Source organism: Ovis canadensis, chromosome 20, assembly GCF_042477335.2.
Source record: "Ovis canadensis isolate MfBH-ARS-UI-01 breed Bighorn chromosome 20, ARS-UI_OviCan_v2, whole genome shotgun sequence".
NCBI lineage: Eukaryota > Metazoa > Chordata > Mammalia > Artiodactyla > Bovidae > Ovis > Ovis canadensis.
In genome coordinates this window covers 57,804,928-57,818,537 of record NC_091264.1, presented here as the reverse complement: position 1 = coordinate 57,818,537, position 13,610 = coordinate 57,804,928, and the positions used below count along the sequence as shown (strand labels likewise).

General features: G+C 48.6%; 1 protein-coding gene across 19 annotated transcripts in view; it reads left to right on the top strand.

The window, feature by feature from the left end:
• Positions 1 to 6,893, top strand: part of PHACTR1 (phosphatase and actin regulator 1) — a 548,621-nt gene extending 541,728 nt beyond the window's left edge. For all 19 annotated transcript variants that reach the window (XM_069563035.1, XM_069563042.1, XM_069563036.1 and 16 more), the window contains 3 exons: positions 2,410 to 2,550; positions 3,348 to 3,424; positions 4,256 to 6,893. In XM_069563035.1, the coding sequence (XP_069419136.1) occupies positions 2,410 to 2,550; positions 3,348 to 3,424; positions 4,256 to 4,271 (234 nt within the window). In that variant the 3' untranslated portion in view covers positions 4,272 to 6,893. The remainder of the gene's footprint in view (positions 1 to 2,409; positions 2,551 to 3,347; positions 3,425 to 4,255) is intronic.
• The last annotated feature ends 6,717 nt before the right edge of the window (positions 6,894 to 13,610 follow it).

The window sequence follows — 13,610 nt, the reverse complement described above, 5'->3', positions numbered from 1 at the left end:
CCAGGATTGCCTCCATATCCTTCTGTCAAGACCTGAGAGAAAGAAAACACAGTAGCAGATGCTGATCGCCACAGACCAGGCATTCTCTTCTGCCAAACTGAGACGGACCTAAGAAACCATATGCTTCATCTTTTAGTAGAGGCCTGTTTCCCACTTCCAAAAAACTGCCGGCTAGCTTGATGGATGGATGAGAATAAGGGAGGGAAGAACTTTACCTGGGTCAGGTCGTATTAGTAGTGGAATCTGGGTCTTGACGTGTACCCCTTTGTTGAGCGCTTGCAAGTGACACTTTTGCTGCCAACCTCTGCAGCCCGTCATTCCCGGAAAACCAACTCTGGCTGCAGAGACTATTTCCTTAGCATCCAGGCAGGTAACCGGGGTTCACTTTACCTGGAAAGTGAGAGCCAGTTGTGAGCCAAAGGCGCCTCTCCTCAGCCCACATGGCTAGGCTTGTGAGCCCTTGCTCATGACGGAATCCCAGTGGTGGTTAGTCAGACTCTCCCAGCAGGAAAACCCAGGGCCCTCCTCGCTCACTCCCTGGTAGCACCTGGGCCCAGTTCCTCATCCCCATCAGATTCAGGCATGAAAAAGAGTCCCTTACCTTCAGAGCCAATCTCTAGATTTCTGTTCACTCCAGACTCTACCATAGACAGGCTATGAGCAAAATCCAGACCATAATTTCCAGAAATTTAAATTAGAAATTCCATGCTTGCATGGCACACTGAACAAACAGTACTGTTTGTCTGCCACCCCAGGGTAAACCTTACCAGTCAGAAACACAAACCAGGCTGTGAGTAGGAGTCTTTATAATGCAGACAGACATTTATCATGATAACGAAGTATTCAGTTGGCTCAGATGGTAAAGAATCTGCCTGCCAATGCAGGACACCGGTTCGATCTCTAGGTCGGGAAGATCCCCTGGAGGAGGGCATAGCTACTCACTCCACTGTTCTGCCTGGAGAATCCCATGGTCAGAGGAGCCTGGCGGGCTACAGTCCATGGGGTTGCAAAGAGTCAACACAACTGAGCGTATTATGGTAAATGTCTCTTTGTATTATAATGACACTACGAAGCTCCCTGCACTCATTTCTGAGTCAGGACAGACCCCCATTTTTGCCGACAGCAAACCCTGACCATCGAGCCCGGGAAACCTCTGGTTTCCTGCAAGAGGCCACCGCTGACACCAAAATGCCTGGGAAACCCAGGAGAGACTGGAGCCACTCGCAGGGGGAGCTGCACAGGGTCTAGACAGGGGACCAGTCACACCCAACATACCTGTGATCCCCAGGTCTCTCCTCCCTTGGCCGAGGGGTAGCAGCAGGCTGCTTGGGTCCCATCTGGAGCCTGGCAGTCGGTGTCACCATTCTGTTCAGTGCTGGCCAGGCAGTCATCTAATGTTCTTCGATTGTAGGCCATGTGGTAGCAAGCTGGAACATTCTGGCACCAGCCTAAGGTGTATGGCAGCTGCATAAGATAGAGAGTCAGAACAGCCAGAGGTGGTTTGGATTTGCTTGCCCGTGTTTGTTTTATAGGCCTTTGTGCTAAGATTCTATTTGACTACATCTTCTATTAATAGAATTAAACACAGTCTAGGGCTTAGAGAAAAACTGCTTTTAAATAACATTGGCTGAACATGAATTGACAGCATCCTACAGAGAGAGCAACTGTGTTGCTCCAGAAGAAGTAAACCTAGTGACAGGAAGAGATAATAGGAACGTCAGCCTCGAGCTGTGAAAGTACAAAGGGAGGATGCTAGTGGGTGACACGGGAGATGGCGAAGTGACTCAGTTGCTTCACTCCTTCACCGCAGACTTCTCCAGAGAACCTGTCCCAAGTCTTCCTCGGCATCAACGCGGCCTCGCTCTGCCTTTGTGGGCGCACCTTTCATCTGAGCTAGTGAGGGGCAGGGTCTCCATGACCCCAAAAACCAACATACTCCTAATTCCTGCACACCCCAGAGTTTGCATGTACTTGTGTGTGTCTGAAACGCAAAGATTACAAACCCTTCTTGCAGAGAGCACTAAATTTGACACACACAGGTCAGTTCATGAATCCAGAATAATACAAACCTGTTGTGTAAGGTTTTGGTTCGCCTGATGGGAAAGGCAGGTACATGTGGGAAGACCCACCACACCCACACAGAAAGACACACTGCAGTGTTGTTGAGCAGCCTGGCTGCTTGTCTGCATAGTCCTGGAGGCGGCTCACGAGACAGTCAACTCCGTCACAGAGTCTGGAGAAGCCCCGGGGCCAGGAATCAGGAGCCCTGGGTCCCCCGGGCCCTACCCTCCCCGGTATGTGATGCGTCAGCTGCGCCTCTCCACCTCGGGTTCTCACCTGTATAGTCACGGGTGGACCAAGTGATCTAAAACATGGCTGGTTGACCGCGTCCATGTCTTTCTCCCACAGCTCAGCCAGAGGCCCACAGTGGAGGAGCTTCGGGAACGGAAGATCCTTATCCGCTTCAGCGACTACGTGGAGGTGGCCGACGCTCAGGACTATGACCGCAGGGCTGATAAGCCCTGGACCCGCCTCACTGCTGCCGACAAAGTGAGAGGGGTGGGGAGAGCTGCCCGGGCCTCGCGGCTGGGCGCTGGGTCTCTAGCATGCTGCTGGGAGCCTGCACGGAGCCCTGGAGCAGAGCCGGGGTGCCTGGGTGGGCACTGAAGGCGGACGGCCTGGCAGGCAGGCTCCAGCGAAGGGCCACACTCCTTCCCTTAGTTTGATTGGGGAATCTGACCCACCAGCTCTGGAAGGACCCATCCTGAGGCGTCACTGTGCATTCTGAGCTTAGATCCACCGCAGCAAGACCAGGGGCTGACCTTTCAGTGTGCACCAGGGACCCCAGGATGTGGGCCAGGTGGACGGGCCCTCTCGCTGCCCAGATGAACAGATCCAGGCAGAACCCCAAATCGAACTGTTTGCATCTTAGATTTGGTGGGGAGGGGATTCTTCGTAGGTTCTAAAGGGGCTTCCCTGGTGGCTCAGATGGTAAAGAATCTGCCTGCAATGCAGGAGACCCGGGTTCGATCCCTGAGTCAGGAAGATCCCCTGGAGAAGGGACTGATTACCCACTCCAGTATTCCTACCTGGAAAATTCAATGGACAGAGGAGGAGCCTGGTGGGCTAGAGTCCACATGGGTGTAAAGAGTTGGACACAACCGACTAACATTTCCACTTTTTAAAGAGTATCTCAGGGTGACTGTTTCTCCCAGTGGCAAGAATCTACTTGACGCACCTATCTGACTTTGTTGAAGAGGTTTCCTGATGTTTTCAGGAATAAAATAGAAGGTGAGCTGCTGTCTGTCTGCTTCCTCCGCACACTCACGGGCTTCTCCTTCTTCTAGGCTGCCATTCGGAAGGAGCTCAACGAATTTAAAAGCACTGAAATGGAAGTTCATGAATTGAGTAGACATTTAACAAGGTTAGTATCAAGAGGTTTCTTTTTTTTCTTCCCTGCTTCAAATTATATTTACCCCTGGACTGAACTGTCCTCGCTGCTTCTGGAGGACGAGTGCTGTGCAGTGGTGGGTGCGGTGAGGGGGGAAGATAAACGAAAGATCCAAATGGAAGGATCCACAGGTTTCACCGTGGTTACTGAAAGCAGAGGAGTGTGTGTGAGGTCTGGGCTGAATGCAGCCTTCTCAGAGCCTGCAGACTAAAGATCTGCTGAGTGCTGGACGACAGAGTGGGTATTTATGAAAACATAAGCTGAGGAGGAAAGGTCATTGCTGATTACAGCAGAGACCAAACCGGGGCAGGGTACCAGATCCACGTGGTACTTCTATGTGGGGGTCACGCCTGTGGTTCGGTGTACTTTTCCCAGACAGTCCTGTGTGGTGCTTCTTGGCAAAACTGAATCAGACAGAGATTGGAGGGGCTTACACAAGGTCACAGGGCTGGTTAGTGACAGGCCATCAGCTCCCTCCTCCTGCCTCTCTCCTTGGTTGAACGTTGGGAGAAACAGTACCTGACTCGGGGACAGGAGCTTGGGGGTCCCTGCCTTGCTGCTGAGTCCTTACCTGGGCTGCAGCCCCCGTGGGGAGCTCAAGACTAAACTTCTCCAAAACCAGGGGTGCACTGGATGGGCCTCAAGTTCTCCAGGGGTCCTGTGGAGATTTATTTGCCTTTGGTTGGAGATTTAAGCCTCCCTGTGGCTGTCACAAACAAGGATGGAGGCTGGAGAGCTTGGCCTTATCAGGTCCAACACCATGGGCAGCCACTGGGTCTTGACTGAGTTGTTTTGTATTCCTAGGTTTCACCGACCTTAACAGTCGAATTCCTCTTGAGTGCTATGCTGTCTTCAAAACATAAATTTATAAGAACCATAAGTGCTGGTATTTATTCACTTCCCCATTACGATGTAAATCTTATGAACTGCCTTTTTTTTAAAAGAAGAAGAAAAAGAAAAGGAAACAGGATTCTGTTTGCAAAAACACGATGGTTACAGTTCAGCTGCCGGCACCGCCGCGGATAAGGGACTGTGCCCCATCCCAGGCCAGGGGCACTGAAGACTTGCCTGTGCTCAGAGCGGCCCTGGGCCTCAGGCCGGCAGGTACTGCGTTCGCTGAGGCTCCCTCCAGCCTGTACCGCCAAAGTGTCTGTCACCTGAGTCCAGAGACTGCCGAGCCGGTGGATCTGTCCTGGGACGACTGTGCAGAAGCAGGCGGCCCGGGGGTGGCGCCCGATCAGGAGGCTGCTGAAGGAGGCTGCACCACCCACGTGGTAAACTAAGGGGAGAGCCCTTCCCTAGGGCAGCCTGTGGTCGCCGGGGCCATCCTCAGAGTGCGTGCGCTCCAGGTGCGGAAGGTGGGCATGAGTGCCTGTCCTGTCCTCTCGGGCCAAGCCAGCTGCCCTCCAGGAAGCTCTCGTATCGCAGGGAAAGGCTGTCATTAGACGAGCCCAGAGTCACAGGGGATCTTACGCATGCCAGCAGCCTCTGCTGTCTCAGTGGCATCATGCGTGCGAGCATAAGGCCGCTGTGGAAGGCACCCAGGCTGGGGTGACCAGCCGCCTGGCTGATGTTCATTCTCTCTGCCTGTACCCCGGGGCTGGGGACCGGGTGGCAGGGCCCTTAACGGCCGAGTTGAGGACCAGGCCAGGATCCATTCCTGGAGGGCTGGCTTCCCCCAGCAGGTCCTCCACAACCACCCGAGGCCCTTCCAGGCTGGCTGCGCCGGGAGGTGTCCTTGCAGAAGCCCCAGGGTGGGGGCAGGCGCCGGCCCCGCCCACCGGGAGGTACCTGCTTCTCCAGGGAGCATCCCTCCTCCTCCGTCTGGAGGCTGGTGAGGGTGACAGAGGTCGGATCTCTGTCCATCCTCCTCACCTGTGATCACAGGAGAGCAGTGGGGACAGGGTGTGGCAGAGGAAGGGCCGCTCCAGACCCTGACCGCTCTCTGCAGGGGGCCGCCTGAGCTGCTTCCGGTTTCCTTCCCCTCCGGGCTGGCCGCGAAGCTCCGCCTGGCCTCCTGCCGTGATCTCGGTTGTTCCACCAGCTCTCCCGGTGATGGCTAGAGCCCTACCACAGAGGCCCAGGCTTTAGGAAGATGCCAGCTTGGCCTTCACCAAAAAAAAAAAAAAAAAAAAAAAGAGGTAACCAGTTCCCACCCCAAGCCGCGTGGGATCACATTACTCTGGGGCTGCCCCGCCATCACCATGGGTGAGGGCGGGCTCCTTCTCTGCTGGCGCTCACGGCTCCCCGGGGCGGTGTCACCATGCACCTGGCAGGGGAGCTCGGGCGGTGTTCCAGGTGGTGCCCGCCGGCTGGTGCCAAGCTGGCGCACGCTTTCCTCACAGCACCTGGAGCCCAGCCCTGGGAAGACGCGTCACCCCCTTCCTCTCTTCTTTGAATGTTGAATCCGGATAGTTAACCGCCGTGGGTGGAGGCGTTGTTCAGGGAAAATGTGGCCAGGATTTTAGCGTGGCTGTAAACAGTGTCTTCCCGAAAGACTTACTGACGTTTGAATGTGCAAATGGTGTGATGAAGGATGCGGGGCTCTTCCGTGTAACTCCTCTGCGTGGCACCTGTTCCCTGCCGAGGTGCCCGCCTGGCCGGGGTCTGAGCCTGGGCTTCTAGTGTTGTGATGGTCAGCCTTCTCCTGGCCCAAGAGCGAGTCCTAAGGGACCTCATTCCACTGCCTGGACGCCTACCACACAGGCCAGGGGCTTCTCTGCTGGCCTGGGTTCCAGGCCTTTCAGATTCTTGGGAACATGATGCCTCAATCAAGTTCCCTGCAGCCCACCTGCCAGGGGTCGCGGGGTTCCCACCCAAAGTGCCCCATTGTTGCAGCCACTTTGCACATGGAAGAAACTGAATGCAGTTTCTGCTTCTCCTGCAGAGTAGCTTTTTCTGGAAGTAACTCCCTGCAAATTGAAGGTGTCCCTCCCATGTCACTGCCCCAAGCTGGGCTCTCCTGAGCCCATTGGAAGTGGCTCAGCAACCTCTGTAGGTCACAGGATGGACCCTCTGCTGTCTTTCCTTTCTTGAAATCTTGAGGTATTTACATAAATCTATCCAAATTTCCTTTTTGCCACATTGTTAAAACAACTGAAAAAAATGTGTTTCTTTCCAAAACGACGATTTGATGGGGTGGGGGGGGGGTGGCGGTGGGAAAAAGGCAGGCTAGCTGGTTTACAGTGTGCCGCTTTTTCTGAAAAAGCTACAGTTTGAGCTTGTCATTTGCATTAGCACAAGAACCACCTGAGATTTCTCAAATCAAAATGTTTCCCTCTGATCAATCAAACACTGCCCAAGGTCCCCACCCTATCCAGGACTGAGGAGACTGCCCTGGGCCTACCTGCTCCTTGGAAATCGCTGACCTATTCCTCCCCAAAGGCCCTCAAAGCTCTGTAAAACTTTAGCCTTTATGTCAGATTAGAAAAACCAAACGATGTGACGGTGGATGTGATGAAAACCTCCGAGCTTATTTTTCTCCTGCCTATGAACGTGTATTTACACTTGCCGAATGAAAACCGTGATGTGTGCTTCGGTGAATGGAATTTCAGGCTCCCCCTGTGCACAGTCAGTGGGCGAAGGTCACCTTAAACGACTTTTTCCTCCCATTTGTCTGTTGATCCCCCAAATGGTTGCTTTTCTCTGGTTGCTTCCTGGGTGTCTGTCCATAGTTTGTCTTTGCACCGGAGCGCGCTCCTGTGTTCTGCTTTAACCGACGACGGCTGTATGAGGAAGACAATGTAAATAGAATACAAATTAAACTGGAGCTCTATGGCCTAGGTTTTGTACAGACAGAAACTGCATGGTATTTAAATTATTGTTTGTCTCTGATGATGTATGCAGTTTCTTTAAAAACAAACCAAAAAAAAAAAAGTCTTAAAAAAAACATTTCCTTGACTCCTGTGTGTTTTTACTGACAACCAGCAGGAACCACCGAAAATTCTTAGATTGGTTGCGGGGGCGGGGGGGGGGGGGGGCAGGTGGTAGGTCAGCTCATCAGCAAAAGAACAAGAGTTATGAAAACACAGAACCACCTCATGTAACTGGTACTGATGGGGAAGGGAAAGACTGCTGCACATACATAAATGAACTTTCTAGGTAAGTTCTAGCATACAAAAGTTTTTTTTTTCTTCTAAACATATGTTAAAGAATATCTAAATGTATTTCCAGTTTTCTGTCCTTTAGTAATCTGGGAATGATATAAATTACTGTCCCCAAGCAAAAGCCCCAGAAGACTTTGCTCTTGGGCATACATACATCTGTCTCCTTTCTTGAGCAACCTGAGTGTTCATCCTGTAAAAAAGCCAAGACCTTTTATCGCTTAACCTTTTGGTCCCAATGTGTCTTTCTGGAGGTTTTATGGGAAGCACAAAGTGCTGCAGGGCGTGCTGGCTGCGTTTCAGGTGGTGACACTACTGAAGACGCCCTTGGTCTGCTAACAAAGGAAGGTGGTGTGGGGAAGAAGACCCAGCACAGTGCCGCCCCCTGCGCCACTGCCAGGGATCACCGGGGTGTCCTTTCCTAGTGCAGATGCTGATGCTGCTGGTCCGGGCATCGTGCTGCTGAGCAGCGAGGGCTTAGGAGATTTATCCAGAGGGAGCCTCCATCCTCAGTGGGCCAGGGGACCAGGCGCACTGCTCGTTTCTTTGCTGAGCAGCAGTGGCGAAGCCCTGCCGGAGGTCAGCGGGATCGTGGCAGGGGTCTGGACAAGCCCTCACCTGTGTGGGAAGAGGAACACCAAGGCCCCAGCAGACAGCGGTGCTGAGTGGTCTACAGAAAGCACTGCAGGCCAAGTTCTGTGTCATTCTGCGGTCTTCCTCACTCCAGAATTCTCTGACCTTAACAAGTCAGAACTTGGTGGTAGTTACCTAGGGGAGCCAAAGGACTAGAGTAAGAAAAGCTCCAACAGGCTTTGTCCTGTAGGACAGAAGGAGAAGGGCCATCATCCTGAGAAAGCCCTTTACGCAGTAAAGAAGGTCGTGGCTACACATTCTCAATAGGTAGAGGGCCTGCTGTGTCCACTCTCTGGTCATCATAGGACAGAAATTATTGCCCCGCCATTACCTCTAACTGGACAGTTTTGGCCGAGTCACTTAATTTCTCTGGGCCTCGATATCCTCATCTGGAAAGTGGGGACACTGAACTCTAGGGGTCCTGTAGTGTCCTTAAGGATATCAGCTATCTAAGATTTGGGTTACCTGAATTTTTTAAAAGCTTACTCCTTTGGGACCAGTGAGCTCTGTGTAAGTGCTGCTGGGAAAGGCTCTTGGGGAACAGCTTGGATGCCACACCTGCTATGCCTCCCTGCCTGGAGCTGGGCTCCTGGGGGGCTGCTTGGTGCGCTCAGGTGTCTTCGTGGGGGCTCATCCTAAAGCTGCTCTCAACCATATTACACCATCCCACCTCCCCCTTCCTCTGGGTCAAGGAACCTGGAGGGGCCTTGGAGCTTTGAGCTGTGATGCTTAAGATAACAGTTTGTTGTCCCCTACAGCACCCCAAATTCAAGGACACCTCAGTCATGTGGGTACTTACCCCTGATATTCATCCAAGGACAAGTTTGACACCCGGAATGGTCCCTGGCTGGCTCCACAGGCCTCAGTGCTATCCCAGCCTCAGATGACTCCATATCTACAGTTAAAACCCAGATCCCACCTGAGCTCCTGCCCCAGGTGTCCAGGTGTCACAAAGCAGCAGTATGGGTCAAACTGCTGCCCTGGGCGGAAACCCTGGCTCTTCCAGCCCCTACCAGCTGAGCAACTTCGGACAAGTTACTTAATCTCACTGTGCCTCAGCTTTCTCATCTCTAAAATGGGAATGATGGCACCTGTTTTATAAGCCTGATAGGATTAAATAAAATGTGTTAAGTGCTCAGCACAGGGTCTGACATAAGAGTTAGGCCTTACTAAACTTTAGCTCTTGAAGACTTGGCCAAATAGTGGAGTAGGAAGACCCTGACCACCTCCCATGGGCACAGCAAAAATTACAGCTCTGTACAGAGCAACTATTGATGAGAAAGGCTGGCATCTAGAGGAAAAGATTTTCTACAACTAAAAATATAAAGAAAGAAGCACAAGATGGTTAGGAGGGACAGAGTCTGGTTTAGTCAAGACTCATACCCCAGAGGGTCTTCCCACGTGGTTCAGTGGCAAAGAATCCACCTGCCAAGTGGGAAAAGTGGGTTCAATCCCTGGGTTGGGAAGATCCCCTGGAGAAGGAAATAGCAACCCACACCAGTATTGTTACCTGGGAAACCCCAAGGACAGAAGAGCCTGAGGGGCTCCAAAAAAGGTCATTGATTCTGCTACAGGAAGTAAAAGTGAAACTCACAGTGCTGGAGAAGACTTTCCAGGGGTGTCAGGTATAACTGTCAAATGCAACGACCCACAAAACGTCACCGAAATGACAGAATTTAGGGCCGGCCAAAATAAAATCACTGGCCACAGCCATAGTTTCTGCAAAAATCCCCCCAGTCAGTAATAAGCTAACATTTGTATGATAGAAGGAAGGGGGCGCGGCGGGCAGAGAACACATTTGAAGACGTAATAACTAAAAACTTCTCTAACTTGGAAAGGAAACAGGCCTCTTACCTTCAAAAAGCACAAAGAGTTCCAAACAGGACCAAAAGAGGATCATATCAAGATATGTTGTAATTAAAACACCAAAAATTGAAGAGAAAGAGAATACTAAAAGGAGGGAAATAAAACAGGTTATGTACAAGGGAATTCCCATGAGCCTATGGGCTGAATTTTCAGCAGAAACTCTGCATGCCAGAAGATAGTGGCATAATATTTTTAGAGTGATGAAAGGGGAAAAAAAATCTATTAACCAAGAATACTCTACCCAGCAAGGCTTTTATTCACATCTGATGGAGAGATCAAAAGTTACACAAAAAAGCAAAAGCTAAGAGTTCAGCACCACCCTACCAACCTTACAAGAAATATTAAAGGACTTCTATAAGCGAAAAAGAAAAAGCCACACCTAAAAACATGAAAATTAAGAAAGGAAACACTCACTGGTAAAGGCAGTTACTTGCAGTAAAGGTAGTGAATCAATCACATATAAAACTAGTAGGAAGATTAAGAGACAGAAGTACAGTAAAATCATCTATAAGTAACCATTTGCAATAGGTAGTTAAGGGGACACAAAAGTTGTAAAATATGATGCCAAAAAACAGCAAATGTGAGAGAGGGGAGTAAAAATGCTGGGTTGTTAAATGTATTTGAAATTAAGAGATCAGCAACTTAATTACATATATATATAGAGAGAGAGAGAGATTGCTATATATAAACCACATGGTAACTAACCATTGAACCAAAACTCTGTAACAGATACACACAAGAGAAAGGAATCTAAACACAACCCTAAAGATAATCATCAAATCACAAGGGAAAAGAAGGAACAAAAAAAGAACTACAAAAATGCCTCAAAATGATTAAAAGAATGCCAATAAGTACAATATATACCTACCCAAAGTTAGTAGAAGGAAAGAAATCATACAAATCAGAGCAGAAAGAAAGAAAAACAAAGAAAAACAATAGCAAAAACCAATGAACTAAAAGCTTATTCTTTGAGAAGATAAAACTGATAAACCTTTAGCCAGACTCATCAAGAAAAAGAGAGGATACGAATCAATAAAATTAAACAACTGACACCACAGAAATACAAAGGATCTATAAGAGACTACTACAAAAACTACATGCCAAATAAAATGGACAACCTGGAAGAAATGGATAAATTCTTAGACTGAACTAAGAAGAAATAGAAAATATAAATAGACCAATCACAAGTAATGAAATTGAAACTGCAATTAAAAGTCTTCCAACAAACAAATGTCCAGGACCAGATGGCTTCACAGGATTCTATCAAACATTTAGAGAAGAGCTAACACCTAACCTTCTGAAACACTTCAAAAAAACTGCAGAGGAAGGAACATTCCCAAGCTCATTTTACAAGGCCACCATCACTAATACCAAAACCAGGCAAAGATATCACACAAAGTTATACAACAATATCACTGATGAACACAGACAAGAATCTGTTCAACAAAACAGTAGCAAACAGAATCCAGCAACATATTAAAGTGATCACATAGCATGATTAAGTGGGATTTATCCCAAGGAGGCAAGGATTCTTCAATATATGCAAATCAATCAGTGTGATACACCATATTATCAAGTTAAAGAATAAAAACCATGTGATCATCTCAATAGATGCAAGAAAAGCTATTGACACAATTCAATAACCATTTATGATTTTTTAAAAACTTCAGAATTTTTTTCAGAAAGTGGGCATAGAGGGAACCTAGCTCAACATAACAAAGGCCATGAATGACCCACAGCATACATCATTCTCAATGGTGAAAAACTGAAAGCATTTCCTGTAAGGTCAGGAATAAGACAAGGATGTCTTCTCTTGCTACTGTTACTCAACATAGTTTTGGAAGTTCTAGCCACAGCAGTCAGAGAAGAAAAAGAAAAGGAATACAAATTGGAAAAGAAGAAGTTAAACTGTCACTGTCTGCAGATGACATACTATGCATAGAAAATCCTAAAGATGCCACCAGAAAACTACTAGAGGTAATCAATGAATCTGGTAAAGTTGCAGGATACAAAATTGATGCACAGAAACCTCATGCATTTCTATACACTAACAACAAAAAATGAGAAAGCGAAATGAAGGAAACAATCCCATTTACCACTGCAACAAAAAGAATAAAATACCTTGGAATAAAACTACCTAAGGAGGCAAAAGACCTGTAGTCTCAGAAAACTATAAAACACTGATAAATAAAAGATGACACAAATAGATGGAGAAATATACCATGTTCTTGGATTGGAAAAATCAATACTGGGAAAATGAATATACTACCCAAAGTAATCTAGAGATTCAATGCTGCTGCTGCTAAGTCACTTCAGTCGTGTCCAACTCTGTGCAACCCTACAGATGGCAGCCCACCAGGCTCCCCTGTCCCTGGGATTCTCCAGGCAAGAACACTGGAGTGGGTTGCCATTTCCTTCTCCAGTGCATGAAAGTGAAAAGTGAAAGTGAAGTCGCTCAGTCATGTCCAACTCTTAGCAACCCCATGGACTGCAACCCACCAGGCTCCTCCGCCCATGGGATTTTCCAGGCAAGCGTACTGGAGTGGGGTGCCATTGCCTTCTCCAATGCATGAAAGTGAAAAGTGAAAGTGAAGTCGCTCAGTCATGTCCAACTCTTAGCAACCCCATGGACTGCAGCCCACCAGGCTCCTCTGTCCATGGGATTTTCCAGGCAAGAGTACTGGAGTTGGGGTATCATTGCCTTCTCCACAGATTCAATGCAATCCCTATCAAATTACAAATGACATTCTTCACAGAATTAGAACAAAAATGTTTACAATTTGCACAGAAACACAAAAGACCCCGAATAGCTACAGTAATCTGGAGTAATCAGGCACCCCCAACTTCAAACTATACTACAAAGGTACAGTAATCCCTTTGTAATTACTAGTAATTACTAGTAATCAGCAGTCCCACTTCTGGGCATATACCCTGAGAAAACTGTAATTCAGAAGCACACATGGACCCCAATACTCACTGCCACACTGTTCACAGTAGCCAGGACACAGAAACAACCTAAGTGTCCAACCACAGAGGAATCGATCAAGAAGATGGGGCTCAGATACACGGCGGAATATTACTCAGCCACTAAGAGAAAGGAAACAGGGTCATATGTAGAGGTGTGCATGGAGCCAGAGTCAGTCATACAGAGTGAGGTAAGTCAAAGAGAACAACACATATTGTACATTAATGTATATACGTAGAACCTAGCAAAACTGTACAGATGAACCTATTTCCAAGGCAGGAATGCCGACGCAGACATAGAGAACAATGTGTGCAGGAGGGGAAAGGGAGAGTGGGAGGAGCTGGGAGATTAGGGTCAGACAGTGGAAGCAGCTATAAAGCAGAGGACGTTCAGCTCGGTGCTCTGAGATGACCTGCAAGGGTGGGATGGGGTGAGGAGTGGGAGGGAGGTCCAAGAGGGTGGGGATGTATGTGAATCACATATAGTGATTCACTTCATTGTATAGCAGAAACTAAAACATTGTAAAGCAATTACATTCCAATAAAAATTTTTTAGAAGAAAATAAGGAAACACTGACCTTAAATGACACATT